The sequence below is a fragment of the Harmonia axyridis genome, chromosome 3, assembly GCF_914767665.1.
Source record: "Harmonia axyridis chromosome 3, icHarAxyr1.1, whole genome shotgun sequence".
NCBI lineage: Eukaryota > Metazoa > Arthropoda > Insecta > Coleoptera > Coccinellidae > Harmonia > Harmonia axyridis.
Window position 1 is genome coordinate 17,281,640 of NC_059503.1, and position 17,892 is coordinate 17,299,531.

The 17,892-nt window shown below is 31.8% G+C and overlaps 2 protein-coding genes across 3 annotated transcripts; one reads left to right on the forward strand and one right to left on the reverse strand.

The window, feature by feature from the left end:
* Positions 1 to 1,303: 1,303 nt before the first annotated feature.
* Positions 1,304 to 7,278, reverse strand: LOC123677101 (alanine aminotransferase 1-like). The gene is made up of 6 exons (XM_045613584.1): positions 6,952 to 7,278; positions 6,109 to 6,418; positions 4,016 to 4,206; positions 3,750 to 3,956; positions 2,469 to 2,753; positions 1,304 to 1,840 (listed from the first exon to the last, which is right to left on the reverse strand). Exons 1-6 carry the CDS (start codon positions 7,159 to 7,161, stop codon positions 1,508 to 1,510), a joined length of 1,536 nt encoding a protein of 511 aa, XP_045469540.1. The 5' UTR covers positions 7,162 to 7,278; the 3' UTR covers positions 1,304 to 1,507.
* Positions 7,279 to 9,032: 1,754 nt separating this feature from the next.
* Positions 9,033 to 15,221, forward strand: LOC123677104 (heat shock protein beta-1). 2 transcript variants are annotated; one of them, XM_045613586.1, is made up of 4 exons: positions 9,035 to 9,352; positions 13,608 to 13,664; positions 14,329 to 14,521; positions 14,654 to 15,221. In XM_045613586.1, the coding sequence occupies exons 1-4, from the start codon at positions 9,168 to 9,170 to the stop codon at positions 14,843 to 14,845; spliced, it is 627 nt and encodes a 208-aa protein (XP_045469542.1). In that variant the 5' UTR covers positions 9,035 to 9,167; the 3' UTR covers positions 14,846 to 15,221. The 2 variants fall into 2 exon arrangements, with proteins under 2 accessions (XP_045469543.1, XP_045469542.1); XM_045613587.1 differs by lacking the exon at positions 13,608 to 13,664 and having other exon boundaries at positions 9,033 to 9,352.
* The last annotated feature ends 2,671 nt before the right edge of the window (positions 15,222 to 17,892 follow it).

A 17,892-nucleotide genomic window follows, 5' to 3' on the forward strand; every position in this document is an offset into this window, starting at 1 on the left:
CCTCGCATATCCCTTGGTGAAACATACTTTCAATATTAATAAAAAAAAATAAATAAAACATTTGACTATACGTTTCATTTTTTTTTGTGAAACGTATAGTCAAGTGTTATTTATTTTATTTTATTTCATTTACATATATTGTTCCGTTCACAATACCCAGAACTATTCTGAGTAAACATTAATGATTGAAAACATTAATCAAAATTAAGAAATCAAATCTACAAACATTTATTTTTTTACGATAATATAAGTTGTTAACGCACCTTATACATCTTGTAGCCCACTCCGAACAGATAACGACCAAATTTAATTGTAGTCCACACTAGAAATTTTTATGGAGAAGTACGAAATTACATAATTAATAAAAATTTTATACTCCTAAATTGGAGGTTCAAAGGAAAATGAGAGATTCCTTGGACAATTTTAAGAAAAAAAGTCCTATAACCATAGGCCTGCAAACGCTTTGTTTTCGAGATACAGGGTGTTTCTTGTAGTCACTATACCAAATAAAGGTTGAATACCTTGTGGAGGGAAGGTGGTATGAGAAATAAAATTGAAAAATAATCAAACCTTAGCACCCTGTATCTCGAAAATAAAACGTTTGGAGGTCTTTGTTTATTGGACTCTTTTTCTCAAAATGGAGGAATCTGTCTTTTTTTCTATCTCCATTTTAAGATCATTCTGTAGAGTAGGTATTATATTGAGAATTGTTATTCTCAAAAATTGAAATTTCAATTAACTTGGCATGAGAATCAAGTTTAGTATGAATGGCGGCTTTCATCATCTACCATCACAGTTTTATAGTTTCTTTAAGTCTTAACATTTGTAAGGACTATTACTATTGAAGTCCAAACATTATACTATTTATCACTTGTGCATAAAAAGTATTCTTGAAATAATGAAGAATTAAATTGTGTTGACTATGCATTGTGAAGTGAACTGAAGAACCCAATGATTTAAAGAATTCCAAATGAACAATCAATTATTTGAGAGAGCTAAATTGAGAAATTTAATAAAAATACAACTTACATATGCCTGATCTCCATAACAAACTATCGTCTTAAACATCAATTTAAAACGTAATAATAATAAACGTAATATTTTTTGCATGTCACAGAGAGCATTAGTGTATGAGGTGCGTAAACCACTTAGGAAACGGAATCATGTCATTCTGCCGAGAATTGTGCAACATACAATGCCATCTTTAGAACTATCAAAGAGTCCACACCACAAAAAAAATATATGTTATAGCATGAAAACTTAGATGATGGAATATTTCGGGAAATAGACAAAATGCGACTTATTAAAATGATAATTCTTTAATGAATTTGGAATATTTATTTCAAAAATGAGTATTAAAATACGGAACACAATAACCACTATACAGGAGGAGAATTGGGATATACAAAATAAACATGTACATACATTCATTAAATATAAGGTATCTAGGTGAGGCCTGACGGGTATTACTCAATTAAGTTTCAAACAATTGATCAGAATTATTTCGTTATGGGGAAAAACCTTTCATAAACTTGAAATGGAACTTCTTGAATCTTTCCATGATTTTGTGAACCATATTAGGATCAGAAAGTAGGGTCATACGAATGTGATAAGTACCCGGTTTTTGTTTGAATCCAGAACCTGGCACCACACAGATCCCTGTTTCTTGCAATAATTCCATAGCGTAAAACTCATCAGGTGATAACTTCATCCTCTCTGCTTTCTCGATTGCACCTTGAGGTAACCTTATACGTGGATAGAAAAAAATCGCACCTTCTATTGGGTTACAGCTCATTCCCTCCAAAGAATGTATCGACTCTTCAACGATAGAAGCACTCATCTGTGAAAAATTACAGAATTCATTGAACCTTCTTGAGTTTATGAGGTATAATTCAATATTTAAAGCAGATCTTATTTCAAATTTCCGAATAAATTCTCTTCCAGATATAGCTACACTGTAAAAAAATTAGATTCTGCGAATTTGTCAAAAAAAAAATATTATATCAAGTAAATTTTTCTTGAATTTTCTATGGTTCTGATTATGTGAACAGCTTGAAATTTCGTATGAAGGTTGAAATTGGTAATTTATATCAACGGCCATAATCTAAACTCCGTCGGTTTTGTGGTCTCGAAAATTTTGGGTACCTATGTCTTTTCAATATTCTTCTTGTATTTTCTATGGTTCTAATTAAGCGATTCACATGAAATTTCACATGGGGCTTTGAATTATTATTCTATATCGGGAACCTCTTGTCGGATTTCACTCATCAACAAACTTAACCGCGGCAAACGAGATCTGAACCTATCCTGAAAATTTCATGGTTCTTGGTCCTTTCATCCGGTAGTTATCGTGTTTACTGCCGGCTGGACAAACAGTATCGAATTTAAGGACAGATTTGAACTCATCGTTTGAGACCATTCCTGGATCAAAATTCGGAAGTACTTCAATACTCAATAGTTGTACCCACCTTCAAACCACCAATAATAGAATTTTTCTCATGTTCAAACTGCTCATAACTCGGTTCATTAGGGTTGGGTGGATTCACTAAACTATATACAGTTGTCTGTGCTAAAACAGAAGGACACAACGAAGCGCTCAAAGACTTGACAAACATTGGTGGAATTTCTGGATCTAGATTTATCACTTCAGCGTATCCACATTTACTTCCACTTTCTGCAAAAACACCTTTTGACACAGACATAAGACTGACTAGTTCCATGTCACTATAAGGCTTTCCCATATCATTTAATATCTGAAATTAGTAACAAAATTGTAGAAGCAAATTCATAAGGACAATAAATGAGTACCTTTCAATTGAACATAAAAACTTTTTTATGGTACCTACATATTTGAAAAATGCGAGATAAAACAGAAAATAGAGACACTGTGATAGAACGAGTGCCCAAAAATACTTTTAGTCATTGGAAATGTTGTCTGCTTTCAGAATGTCCAAAAATTACAATTTCTATCCAGTTTTTATGACATTATCAGAATATACAGGGTGATTCCGGAGTAGACCGTCAGATTTCAGGAGAAGTTTACACTAGTCAAAGCAGTTTCGAAACAATGTTTGGTTTATGGTTGGGGGCCTTTAATGAGTCTACAGGGTGATTTGTACGATTCGACCGATTTTTCTTTTATTCATAACTTTGGTATGGCTTGATCAATATTGATGAAATTTTCAGTGTAGAACACTACGATTGTCTACTTTCAATAATTCCAACAATTCCCCAGAAATACAGGGTGAGAGTTATGATAAGTTCAGATTAAATTTTCAGGTTGAAAAAACACCTTGTACATTCCGTTTTCAAAAATTCGCTACCTGCTTCAGATTCTACCATAAGTTTGCATTACTGGAGCGTTTTTATTTTTTTTGGCACACGTCCAGTTTTCCTAGACGAAATTTTTAAAGATGAACACTATCTTTATTTCACTCCATGGCATATATATTCTGACCTGTATTTTTGAAAAATCATATATATATGACAATCATATTGTTCTACACTGAAAATTTCATCAATATTCATCAAGCCATACCAAAATTATGAATAAAAGAAAAATCGGTCGAATCGGACAAATCACTTTATAGACTCTCAATAAAGGCCCCCAACCATAAACCAAACATTGTTTCGAAACTGCCTTGGCTAGTGTAAACTTCTCCTAAAATCTGACGGTCTCCTCCGGAATCACCCTGTATAACACAAAGAAGATCGGTTTCACAGATGTTTGCTACCTCTGAGATACTCACCCTTTTGAAAGAAATGAAATCACAATCATCTTTGATTACGTTATTTTGATAAACTTCATCTGCGATAATTATAAGATTCTCCCTGAAAGCAAATTTGACTATTTCTTCCATATTTTCTTTAGTTAATACATGACTAGTAGGGTTCCCTGGATTGATCACAATAATAGCTCTAGGATTACACCTGGATTTAGCTTCATCTATGGCTCTCTGAAAATTCAACACAAATGTTGATATAACTGCATATGTTATCGAGAATATTAGCTCACCTGAAGTTCATTTATATTTACATTCCATTGGTTATCTTCGTCTGAAAAATAATCTATTCGTTTCAATCCTAACTCAGCGATTGTTGAGGAATAGAACGGATATTCTGGTACTGGATTTAAAATACCTGTCTCTAATCCATCTTTACTTAATTGCAGTATAGTCAGAAACTTCTTTGCCATGTCAGCCGCTCCTATAAGCAATAAGCCATAATAAGGAAGAAATTTTAGAAATACAGTATGAATATAATATTTCACATCGACTATTGGTGTATAACTTTGCTTCCGCCGCTTTGCAATAGATGGCTGTAGCGGTAAGTGGTAGTCGAAATAAATAGATCATAGATATCATTCAATAAGCTTGGATATTCGTAAATAAACATAACGCCATCGAAATATTGGTCGATTTGTGACTGCATCATAAAGTTATCCTAGATTAAACATGTCAGCTAAAGAGCCAAATTCAAGTCATTCGCGAGAGGTTTCAATTTTCTGATTTAATATGAAGAAAACTGCGACTGAGGATCATCGAACACTCTCGAAAACCTATGGTGAGGCCGCTATTAGTGAAAGAATGTGCCGAGAGTGGTCTCACCGCTTCAAGAACGGTGATTTTGACGTCGAAGACCACCATGGCGGTGGAAGAGAGAAGGTTTTTGAAGATGCAGAATTGGAGACATTGATCAAACCTCGTGTCAAACCCAACAAGAATTGACAGGATCATTAGTATTGATGCAACAAGCCATTTCAAAACGCCTGAAAGTCATAAGAATGATTCAGAAAGAAAATTGGGTGCAGTACGAGTTGAGAGAGATGTTGAACGGCGTTTGTTTGCTTGTGAACAGCTGCTTGAAAGGCAAAGGCGGAAGGGATTTCTGCATCGCATTGTGACTGGAGACGAAAAATGGGTTCATTACGAATATTTCCCTCCTGTCAAAAATTCTATGTATCTGGAGAACAATTATCGAAAATTACAGCGATAATTGCATTGTAGGAAGCGAAACTGCACTGCGATAATTGTTCTGTTCATAGATGCATAGTTTCTATGCATCTTACACAGTTCGAATCTATGGCAATTCCATTCTACATCAGTTTGACAAGTGATGAAACAGTTTATTCGGGAAATATTCCCCCGAATTACACTCGTGCATCAAAATGACCGGATAATTTCGCATTCCAGCGTGTTTTCCCTGAAAAACTGCATTCGGTCATTTTCATTTTTGGAGAAAGAGCCCTCCACCTTCGGTGTCGGGCTCTTTCTCCAAAAATGAAAATGAACTCATGCAGTTTTTATGACAACACGCTGTCATGCAAAATTATCGGTAATTTTGATGCACTTGTGCAATTACTTACGATAATCCCAAGCGCAGAAAATCATGGGGATATCACGGCCATGCTTCCACGTCGACGGCCAAACCGAATATTCACGGTTCCAAGGTCGATGTTCAGTATTTAGTTAGACCAGCACGGCGTAGTGTATTATGAGCTGTTAAAACCGACTGAAACAATCTCAGGCGATCGTTATCGAACGCAATTAATGCATTTGAGCCGAGCATTGAAAGACAAACCACTGCAATACAACGAGAGACATAATAAAGTGATTTTACAGCATGACAATACACGACCCCATGTTACGAAAGTGGTCAAAACATACTTGAAAACGTTGAAATGGGAAGTACTCCACTCGCCGTATTCTTCAAACGTTGCTCCCTCGGACTATCACTTGTTTCGATCAATGGAACACAGCCTAGCTGACCAGCACTTACGGTCTTATGAAGTAGTGAAAAATTGGATCAATTCGTGGATCGTTTAAAAAATGACCAGATTTTTTGATGCGGGATTCGTACGCTGCCCGAAATATGGGAGAAAGTAGAGGTCAGCGATGGACAATACTTCGAATCATAAATGTATAATCAGTGTTTTACAATAAAGCCTCGAATTTCATAAAAAGAAACTGCCGAAGCAAAGTTAGACGCTTATGTATTCTCCTCCAAATTTTTTAGTGGGTATTGTAAATTTTTTCATACGACTCCATATTTCAATTGTTTCCTCTTTCTTCATCAGAATATGTCTCAGTAATTGGAAAAAGTACAAACCTTGACCCATCATGCAATTTCTCCAGTGACTAGCTACGTTATCTCTTTTTTCTATGTACTTCGCTATTTGTCTTCGTATAATTTCCATTCCACATGCATCTGAATAGGAACCAGCTGAACCACCTGGACATTTCTCTAAAATATTTCTAGCTCTTAGTTTGGCATCTTCAGGAAATGTTTTATCGTTCATCAAATCTGGATAAGTTACCAGGGTCAAAACCTGACGGAGAAAAGTTATCGGAGGTTGACCGAGAGATTGGGCATCTCCTATATTCAAACGCATCACATTTTCGAATTTTTTTTTGTGTCCCTGAAATGAAAATAATATTATGAAAATATCAGAATTCCAGACTCCAGAGAATATTCAATTCTTGATTGTAGGAACATGTTTAACCAATCATTTCAGAATGTAGAAAATTGAAGATAATTCTTCACTATATTTAATGACTTTTTATTTCTTGTTTCTTTATCTCGTGCTTAAAAAAAAATAATAAAATTGTTAGTGACACTATCTTCCTCTCTGAATCGAAATAAATGTATCCGACAAAATACAGAAAAAAAGTTTGAAGACTAAAATAATTGTGAACTCTTTATGTATTTTCCAAAATTAATTTTAGATAACGACATTATGAAGACCAAAATCTTCTAATGAACATGATAATTTCATCATGCGATTAAAAATATGTTGATTCAACGATATCGAATACAAATCACATCTGTAATAGTTTGGGAATTAAGAATTTTTGATAATTCTCGTTGAAACATAAAATAGTTTGATGTTTTTATAAGATTCATCATTGAGTGAAGAAATTGTTATTTTTTGTAAAGTAACATTATTTGTACCTGTGAAATTTCCCTTTCTATCTCGATAGCTTTCTGTAGAAGAGGTCCGGTTATAGCATATTCAAGTCCTCTGAAATTTGGGTTAACTGTTTCTGGAGTTAAACACTTTTTGCACTGCAAAGTTTTATGAAGAAATCTCACTATGGCCGATTCTTTCCTAAAATAATTGACGGTATTACAGAGTACGCGATGGCTTTTCGAGAGGGCCATTTCGAACTGGTTCCCAATACAGAATCACTACATCAGAAGCTGCCAGTCTGAAATGTCGCAATCAAACTGATAAGATAGTATTGGGTACCGAGCTTATATTGTTGTTATAAGAATAATTATGGAGACACCAAATTTCATCTAATTAGATATTCTGTTTGTTGATGTCTCACTGAGACTTCATTCCAGTGGAAACTACCTTCCCCAATATACACTGCTTTGAATCTTGAAGCATAATCAAAGGCACTACAACAACGTAGCTGTACATATTTTGGTCAATGACCTATTAATGCGTCCTCTTAACATAATTCCACTGAACCCTTACATGTCAACTAGAATTATGATTATTTACTCCATTCAATTTCAATCATCAATGGAGAATGGTCAAGAATGATGGAAAACATTCATCATTTTCCTCCAGATAAGTATATAAATAAATAAATTTCGAAAAAAACATTTGAATGAAATATGGAACTTTTGTGCGTTTTTCATCTTTTTATTTACACTTTTCCTTTTCCCTAAAAGTCACATTATTTCCTCTAGAATATTACATATTATGTATAAAATTGTATAACACCCATCCAAATAGGTACTGACCAGTGGCGTACCCAAAGGGGGATAAGGGGGATATATCCCCCCAGGAGGAATATCCATTATATTTAACAACCTAATATGTCACAATCTTATTATGAGTAAGCAAACTTCTTTGGAAAACTTCTTCAAAAGAAGGAAAATTTGAAGATTTTTTTTCTTTATCCCCTCCAAAGCTTATGTCTGGGTACGCCACTGGTACTGACTTCTTCCAACGCTGCTCGATCGTGGACAATTTACCACTAGAATTTTATATGAAAGATTAATCTTAAGATCTTAACCAAATTTTGCATGAACATTAGTTTCGCCATTTTGTAATTTATTGGCGAATTCCAGGCTTTATTCAATAAGTGTGAAAACAAGATTTGATATGGTAATAACTCCGAAACCATCTAACGGACTTTGCCTATTAACGAACTTCAAACCAATGCCAAAAATTTTAAGTCTCTCGTACATTCCATTCGAGAATTATCAAATACACCCAGAATTCTTCATTCGAGAATCAAACCAAATTGTTTGAGATTACTCTCGAAAGTTACAGATATTTGGGCCCTCTGTTCACATGGAACAGACTCGCAAAAAAGATGAAATATTTCATTCGTTTAATTCGATTATAAAAACATCGATGAATCCAGATCAAAAATAAAACCTCTTCCATTCAATGAAAATAAATATACATAAATGATAACCTCTCCGTGATCTTGAATGAATCCCATAAAATTATATGCGAATACACTCATCATCAAAAATATCTCATATTTATGATTGGTTTCGAATCAATACTATATTTCAAAAATTAGCGTTCCATATACACTTTTTTTTTCAATTTTTAATATTTTTTCAAGACTTTATTTTTTCCAAGCCGATGACAAAATTTTTGTTGTGGAAATCTGTCATACCGAAATCTTTCAACTTTGACTCTTCTAAAAATTATAAGAGCGCTCTGTATCGAATTTAATATAAAACTGATTTTTCACTGCATTGGTCCTTCCCAATCTTTTCCACGAATTGGGCTAAAAATATTATGAAAACTTAAGGAAATGTACCTAATGCAAAGAATGAAACGACAGTAGAAAATTTTCCGGAAATTCCTATAACTATTAGTTTCGGAGATATAAAGTTTCAAATATAAATCAAAAAATAATAAAAAATGCAATTACATTTGAAGAAATCGACGAGTTTCCATCGTCTGATAATAAAGGAAAACCTCTCCACATTTGGCAACGCCGATCGAGTGGGAATGCGCAAGTGCTAAAGCCTGAATCTATTTAAAACGATACATAGGATGGAATAGCAGAAGAGAAGAATCCATACGATATTAATACGACTAAAAATTTCAGTGCGAAAGCCGGCTTTTTACAGAGTGCTAAGCGAAGTGTCAGTTGCCAGTGAAGTGCAGTGAACGAATTTGAATCGATATGGCCGAAGCAAACAAGAGAAACATCCCTATCAAACTGGGAGACTTCAGTGTTATTGATACGGAATTCAGCAGCATCAGGGAAAGGTTTGACGCTGAAATGAGTAAAATGGAAGAAGAAATGAGCAAATTCCGTTCGGAATTGATGAACAGGGAGTCCAACAACTTCTTCAGATCCACTACCAGGTACTTCGCTAATGGAATTATAATGTTTGCTCCTTAACACTCTACTTAAATTATTCTCTTCAAATTAGCACCCTCAAAATTTTTTGTAATTTTGATTTTCAAATTGATAAAAAAAATATGATCATTTTAATCTCTAAAAGATTTCTTTGAGTTTTCAAATTTTCTCATTATTCGGATAAATGAAATTTTCACTTCAATATGTATACAATCTTTGTAACCAAGGGAAACTGACACGCCTTCTATGAACGGAACAGAAGAATAATCTCACTTTTTGTTAAATATATCTGAAAAACGGAAAAGCACGTATTACAGATCGATAATATTTTGGTTGGTGAATATTTTCTCTATATAGTACCTACCTATTTTATTGTGTTTATTTTCCTACACTGCGAAAATTTTCAAAAATACGAAGCAGTTACGGAGTATCTGAAACATAAAATTCTCCAGTATTCCAGAAAAAGTTTCAGCTGCAATTTAGAATCAAAGGTTGAAGCGTTGAAGGTGTATCACGAAATGAATAAGTGTCAAATATATTAAAAAGGGGTGATATAGTATTGCGTTAGGGGTGTTTGCACCCTAACAAATGGCTTTTGTATAAAATCCAATTAGATACTATTGTACTAGTGCGCAAAGCCACTATTAAAATTTAGGGGAAATTATGTGGAAAAGAAAATCTGTTATGTAATATCCAGATTGTATCGATCTCGATTTTTTGAGCTTTAGATATTGTAAAATCATTAATTCAATTGTTGAATATCAACAAATATTAATTTGTAGGAACTAATTTTTTGAAATTTGATACTATACGCATTATTCTTGATTTTTTTGAAGAAATATTATCTTTCTTATAACCTTTAACTGTCGTTAAAAACATAATACAACAGAATTTCTCAAAAAAAAATACACATATAGGTAAAGATATATTTTAAATAGATACTGATATACTTAGGTATTTATGATTATATGATTAACGAAAACTCATTTTTAGATCCCTAGAAATCTTTTATATTGCAGATTCTTATTTTTAAAAATATTAGAAATATTCAATTCAATGATCTGATCTCGAATAGTACCCAAGCAAAATTAAATTCAATATTCCGGAAATAGTGTGGAATAATTCACATAAAAAGTTTTCAATTACTTCGGAAAAAAAGAATAGTGCACAAATTTTTTTCAATTTATTATTAAATCACACATCATACAAAAAAATAGTAGGAAAACCATAAATATCTCATTGATTATAAATTATGACAACATTACCTATCTACATTGTCTGGATATATTTTACATTGTTTACCTCGATCACGTATACTATTAGCTCTAGGAATTGTAAACAATTCAATCACATATTCAGTGTTTGATGTTTAGTGTGGAAAAATGATTTTCAATGCCTCACTATTAAAATATTGCGTCACTAGGTAATAATTAAATTGAGGAGATGAATCATCTTTATTGCGTTTGAAGGTCGTTGGTTGCATTTGACTTCAACATTACACATACATTTTGTCACCAAGTGGAAGCTACAACAAAACGATTTTTTCACCTTGAAATTACCTAATTCGTGATTCTGTAACCGATGCAACCGGAAACCAGAATAAGTAGCATGGAAATAATGTATTGAGACACAATAAATTGCAAACAAAAATGTTGTTGGGATGATGGATAAAATCCACTGCGGAATTGTCGGTAGAAATTCATAAATTCCTAGATCGTTTACAACATGTGAATAATTATTTTTAAGCTAGTCTAGACAACAATCATCATTCTTGAAATACGTAGTGATTTCTAGATTAAGTAGGCTACACTTCATCTTCAAGTACTGTTTCATTTTTTTTAACGTTGAGAACAGAGAGTACATCTGATCTCTGTTGATTTATTAAATATTTTTCAATAAAAGGTAAACATAAGGAAACCAGTTATCGGTCAATAGAAAACGTATAACGTATTATCTCAACTAAGCATACAATGAAGACTCATCATATAATTTCACGTACCTATCTAAATTGGCCATCAAACATTATAAAAACATCGAGTTTCACAATCAGCATGTTTCGATAAATAATATTAAAACAAATCTGTATCCCTTATTTGTTGTTTAAAAAGTATTGTGTATTGAGGTATTTCTAACAGATATGTAAAAGGTGGAAATTCTTAGGAAGTGAGAGACCTTTAAAAAAAGAGCTTAGATGAGATACCGTTGGATGTTTTAAGTTGAAGCACATTCTTCAATGATTCATGAATTAATTCGGAGAATTTCAAATTACGGTCTGTTTCACCATCCGCCTACAATAGAACACGCTACGAAGCTTTCTGTTCTTGTCGATTTGGAGTTCTTTCACCTTGGGATGATGTCATTTGTCGAGAGTTTATTTAAAAATAATTTTCGGATAGATTTCGTTGAGATTATTAGCGCATTCGTTGTTATCAGTAACAAATCTACCATCATCATTTAGTTTATCTTTTGATTACCTATATTGAATAGTCAGTTTCCCTGAATTTCAAGTATTTTCATATTGAATAAGGATATCAATCTTTCCTTGAGCATATTGTATTAACTTAACGTTTTGTGTCTTTTTTTCTAACAATAACCTTTGGAATTGAAAAAGTTTTACTGAACCCTCCTGAAATTTTTGAAGTCTGAAGTCTGCAGAGTTCAATCTAGAACTACTTTCCCCAGAAAAAAGGTTATTTGCAAAAAAAATTTATCAATACCAATGTTTTTTTAATTTCAGAATTATGAATTTTCGAGACTCAAACGCAGCAAATTTAATTAGCCAATTATTATTTAATGAATATTTTTTTCATTGAAGTTAAGAGGATATGATAAAAGAAAAAATTGAAAAACATAGTGCAAAAGTTGCAATTTTAGTGCTAAACGAATTAATTATATTTTCATATCATTCTTGCATTCCCATCAAAATAGTGAAAATTTCCTTATTTCATAACTCTCCTCTGGATAATTTAAATGGCAACAGCGCATCGGTACCCATTTTAATGTATTCCGGTACCGGTTACACTTGACATTGGAAAAATAAAAGTTATGAGCAGTTCATATGACATCTGATACTTAAGAATCAAATTTTCTTTGGACGTCCCAATTTTCCGAAAGAATAATCATAATTTTCTTTGTATTTGTTCAGAAACTTATATGAAATGCTACATTTTCAGTGCAATTTCAAGGATATTGCTTATATTTAGTTAGAATTGCAACCAGACTGCATAAAACTGAGCGAGTTTTATTGATCAATATTGATTTGAAAATTTAAATTATGAATCCGCTAACATCTAAAATAACTTCGTGTGCGGCCAGCTAAATGTTATATATGCCATTCTATTCATATATTTCTTAAAATAACTCGGTGAGATAGTTCTAGAAGCCTCTAACTTCGATATTTCTTATTTACGATAATTTTAAAATTGAATCTAATTCAATTACATTTTCTCTATTTGGCACTGTTAATAGAGAATTGATTGTAGGTTTGTCTATCAAATCATCAACAAAATATATTTTCCATGTTTACAAAATATTATGCCTGACTCACGAATAAAAAAATGAGTTCTTTGGTGTATAATTTCTTCTTACATCAAATTCCTATGACAAAATCATATTTTATTCAACACACTGCAGGAATGAATCTGCGTTATTAAAAAAAATCCCAACAAAAGCTATAATTCCAGATTGAGTGGGGCAAGGATTTTGCGGTAAAACAGCTTAAAATCCTGCCAATTTTGCATTTATAGAATGTCAAATTTGTTGAAATAACGTACCTCTCATATTTTCTCAATAAATTTCATGCAAATAGTTCTTTTAATTTCCGAAAAAAGTATAGGACCAAATGTGTCCAATCTAATTCTATTTTCCAGGTGTACGCACCACTTTATTATTTAAACTTTAAACAGAATGGGTTAAAAAATTTTCCACAGTTTCATTATTAAAAATTATTAAAGAACCTCATATGAAGTGTAACATCATAATTATTATTTGATGATGAAGAATAATGAGAATAGTTGAATATAAAATCAAAATTGTCTTCCCCAATCAAAATTTTTAATTTATAATCTCTGAGAAAAGAAAAAGTTTGGCATTTTTATTTTAGTTACAGCTGCTTAAAGCTTATTATTATTATTGCAACAAGAAAAATTTTAAACTATCCTTTTCCAGTAGAGAAATGATTTCAGCTTGACAAATTCCTTTTGAGTAGAAAATTAGGTACTGCTTGGATCTAACATCTAACAAGGCTTTCAATATTTGCATGTCTTTCAACTATGAGTCAACTAAAAGTGGAGAGAAAACGTCGAGTGAGACGTCCAGGTTTGTATTAAATTAATATTATTAGCACCTCATCCAAATTCGCAAAGAGAGATACATATTCGTATTTTACTTCAAAATTTACATTTTACAAAATTAATGGAAAAAAAATTATTTTACACCGAAATATAGCTATTTCAATTTCAGTCAAAATTTTAACTGCAATTTTGATAATTCGAACAGAATGCCTTATAATTGGACTAACAGTAATAGAAAACAACTTCAAAATAATTTCAAATATTTTATTTCACGAAATTCAATTTATGATAGAAATCTATTAGACACTGATATAAAGTAGAGGAGTAAAAAAGGATTATGGATTTTTATGATTTAACATGAGTGAATCAAATTTCAATTCAGTTTAAATTGGTTTGTGAGTAAAAGCTATATGTTCATAATGAAAGAAGAAAATGAATCAATAACGTGAAAAGCTGCTATCCATCTCTTGAATAATAATTAGTACATGAAGGGTTATTTCCAAAGATGTCTGGAATATATTACATTTTTAGCATTGAAGAAACAGCATGCAATGTTGATAAAGCAAACATTTTCTGCATACTTACTATAGACTATGAATAACTTTTCAAATGACTAATTTTGAAACTCATTATTAATTAAAATGTTTTTACGTTTTTACCAAATTAATTGAAAATATTGTTTCTTCAAGCACCACCACATCGACACAAAACACTGGATCAGATATAGCGCAAAGACCTGGAGAAGTCAGAACATGGATCGATGACTTGAACTCTCCTTTGGTTCAAAATGATGGAGATAACAAACAATTAAAATTGAGGTTTGATGTTAGCCAATATGCACCAGAAGAAATAGTAGTCAAAACTGTAGACAATAAATTGTTGGTAAGTTCAATATGCATTAAAAATGCTATGTAGAAAAAAATAATTCACATTTCCAGTTACATAAACAAAGTTCGTAATTCATTTACTTTATATTCAAATGAATCTCAAAGCAATGCTTCTGTTCCTAAACAGGTCCATGCCAAACATGAAGAGAAAACAGAGTCAAAATCTGTTTATAGGGAGTATAACAGAGAATTCCTCCTTCCCAAAGGCACAAATCCAGAACAAATCAAGAGCTCTTTAAGTAAAGATGGTGTTCTAACAGTGGAAGCCCCATTACCTGCAATTACAGCTGGAGAAACTTACATCCCAATTCAACACTAATGAGAGAGTCAAATGTCAGATGTTTTATATTAATTTTTGCACAATATTTAGTTATCAGACTTACATTGTTAGATTTTCTGTTTTTTTAATGTTATGTGATTTCAAATAGAGTATGCTTTACAATTTTCATAAACCGAATGAGACAACACTAGCTTGTAGAGAGGAAATCTTTCATTGAAGTTCAAATCGAAACTAACTGCAATATCACTGTTGAATATTTATTATTTATTAGAATTTAAATTCCACTAACGAGAATTTTAATAGAGTCGTTGTAAGTGTTTCACTTCAATGTGTAGAAAAATCTATTTTAAGTTGGAAATAAATTAAACAATTTTTGTAAATTATTTATAAGCAATAAATATTATTTTTCAGTTAATGATTTTATTTGAAATCATCTAATTTAGTCTCCAACAATTTCAAAAACAATTGATAATTCCTCATAAAATAATTTTTTCTTTCTGACGGAAGAAATAAGATAAAATCGATACATCCAAAATTATCCAATCAATTAAAACGTAAAACCATAAACTTGAATTCGTTTCTGTCCGACCGTATACAACATGATAAATTTCGAGCCAAAACACCTAGAAACTTGAAAGTACAGATTCGATCGAGATGAATATTTGCATTTGGATGTGTATCTAATTATAATTTAACACCTCGTGAAAAATTTCATTTTCTTCTTGAGAGCGTAATCAGAACCACTGAAAATGCAAATAAAATATTGAAAATAAAACGAATATTTCAGTGAAAACAGATGATCCACTGAGTAGAAATTTCGTCGAAAAAAGATCAATGCTTTCCTCATTTTCAAATATTATAGTAAGAGTGATAATGTGATAATAATCCACTGAAATTTTAATCTTGATTGAATTCACTTCAGATTTCTTTGAACTAATAAGTCACTTATATTCAAGATAGAATATAGTTTTGTAGTTTGATATTTTTGGAACATATTTCTTTAACGCAACTTGCATAATGAGTAAACTTATACAGACATCGTCTCTTTTAAGAAAAACTTTAAAAGCATTTTCAAAGTAGAAGAATGTGGAAACATTAAAATATAGTTCTAATTTGGAAAACACAAATTATTGTCGAATTTTGTTCACAAATTTTCGACACAATATCTGAAACACCCTGTGATATTTCTTGAATTCGAATAATTCCCGATATTTCCACATTCTTCTACTTCCAAAATGTAAGGATTTTTTTCCATTTTTATTATTGAAATATTCGAAATTTATTAATTGGAAACGTAGTCACAATACATATGATGAATTGGTACATCAGAAATAGATTCATAATAATATGTAATATCGATTACATGCACGATATCTAATGACCAAAAGGGGAACCGGCAAAGAGAAAAGAATAGTATATTCTAAACAAGTTGCAGAATGGGCATCTATTCAAACACGAATGCGAAATTCGAAAACATGAGTGTTGGAATTGCTTTCTATAACGAGTATTAAACGATATTTTCTCTATTTCAGTCAAGTTTTGTGAAATATTGTCGAAATTCAATGAAAAATTTGGATTATACATCGTAGGGACTTTTGTATTGTATTTTTGCATCTTAGCGTGACTGTTACGAAAATTGACAGATTACGGAATTTTGAATCGCACGTTTTGAATTTTGAAATAATTTATACTAACGCATTAAGTTCGTGAATTATGTGTGACGAAATCGATTGAACACCACCAGAATTATGAGAAATTGCGAATAATGTTGCAAATCATTTCACTATATCCATATTACATTATATTAACAATTGACATGTGTTGAAATTTAATAGGATTGGAAGTCAGTGTAGACAACCACAAAACGAAAATATAACTGAAAACAATGCTGTAATGAGTTCATTACACCACTGTTTTTAGTACTGTAATGAACTCATTACGATAATGAAATAGAGAAAGTGGACTAAAGAACTTCGTTCTTGACAGGGATACTCCGACTACAAATTTTTTTATATAAATAATAATTAAGGAATAAATAAAAACACTTGACTATACGTTCACAAATTTAATAAAATATTATATTACGTTGACATGCATGTTTCGGGTTTTACCCCATTCTCAAAACTAAACAGAATAATAAACGGTACAAATTATACATCAAACAAAACAGATGTTAACACCGGAGATAAGCGGAACTCCAGCTGATCGTTCACAATTGGCAATTTTTGTTTATGTGCTGAAGATATTTCTAAACATTCTAAAAGATCTAATCGCTTACTTTTCTCTCCTTCGTGTAAAATTTTGGTTTTATTGAAATCTATAAAATGGTTACAAGAGATACAATGAGTTGAAAACCCCGTTGTGGATTTATTTTGTAAAATAGATTTTTTATGTTCTTCAACCCTAACTTTGAGAGAACGACCGGTTTGACCAACATAAAAAGCAGGACATTCGTCACAGAACAACTTATATACACCACTTTTTTCTGAATCACTTAACTTATCCCTACCATCAGAAAACATTGATCTCAAATTTTTCTTGTTTGTACACACAATATCAACTCTGTTTTTTCTTAATCTATTACAAACTATGTCGCTAATCTGTGGAATATAATTAATATATACAAATCTCTTCATTTGATCTTTAGGTTGAGGTGGATAGATACAAGTTAAAAGTTTTTCACGTTGTTTTTTCAATATTAATTTATCTATTATGTCAGGAGAGTAGCCGTTGTTCTTTGTTAATAACTTTAACATCTCAACTTCTTTTTTGAAGTTATTCTCCGATAGAGGAGTGGAAATAAGTCTGTGCACAAGGGAATGAAACGCAGACATTTTAATTCTATAAGGGTGTGAACTACTATTATGAATGAGAACATCGGAAAAAGTTGGTTTTCTGTAAATATCAAAATCAAGATGGTCATTTACGATTTTTATCTGAATATCCAGGAAGTTGAGTGATTTATCCACATTTTCCAATTCCAAAGTGAACTGAACACCGTCATAAAATGAGTTAATAAGCTTTAGAAATGATTCGAGTTCTGAATCCGAGCCAGTCCAAATACAAAATATGAAATTTTTATGACA

Coding starts and splice junctions, on each gene's coding strand:
- LOC123677101 (XM_045613584.1), bottom strand. CDS start 7,161: ATGGCCCTCTCGAAAAGCCATCGCGTACTCTGTAATACCGTCAATTAT. Junction 6,419..6,951: donor TAGAAAGGGAAATTTCACAG/GTACAAATAATG, acceptor TTTTCATTTCAG/GGACACAAAAAAAAATTCGA. Junction 2,754..3,749: donor ATTTCATTTCTTTCAAAAGG/GTGAGTATCTCA, acceptor TACTAATTTCAG/ATATTAAATGATATGGGAAA.
- LOC123677104 (XM_045613586.1), top strand. CDS start 9,168: ATGGCCGAAGCAAACAAGAGAAACATCCCTATCAAACTGGGAGACTTC. Junction 13,665..14,328: donor ACGTCGAGTGAGACGTCCAG/GTTTGTATTAAA, acceptor TGTTTCTTCAAG/CACCACCACATCGACACAAA. Junction 14,522..14,653: donor CTGTAGACAATAAATTGTTG/GTAAGTTCAATA, acceptor GTTCCTAAACAG/GTCCATGCCAAACATGAAGA.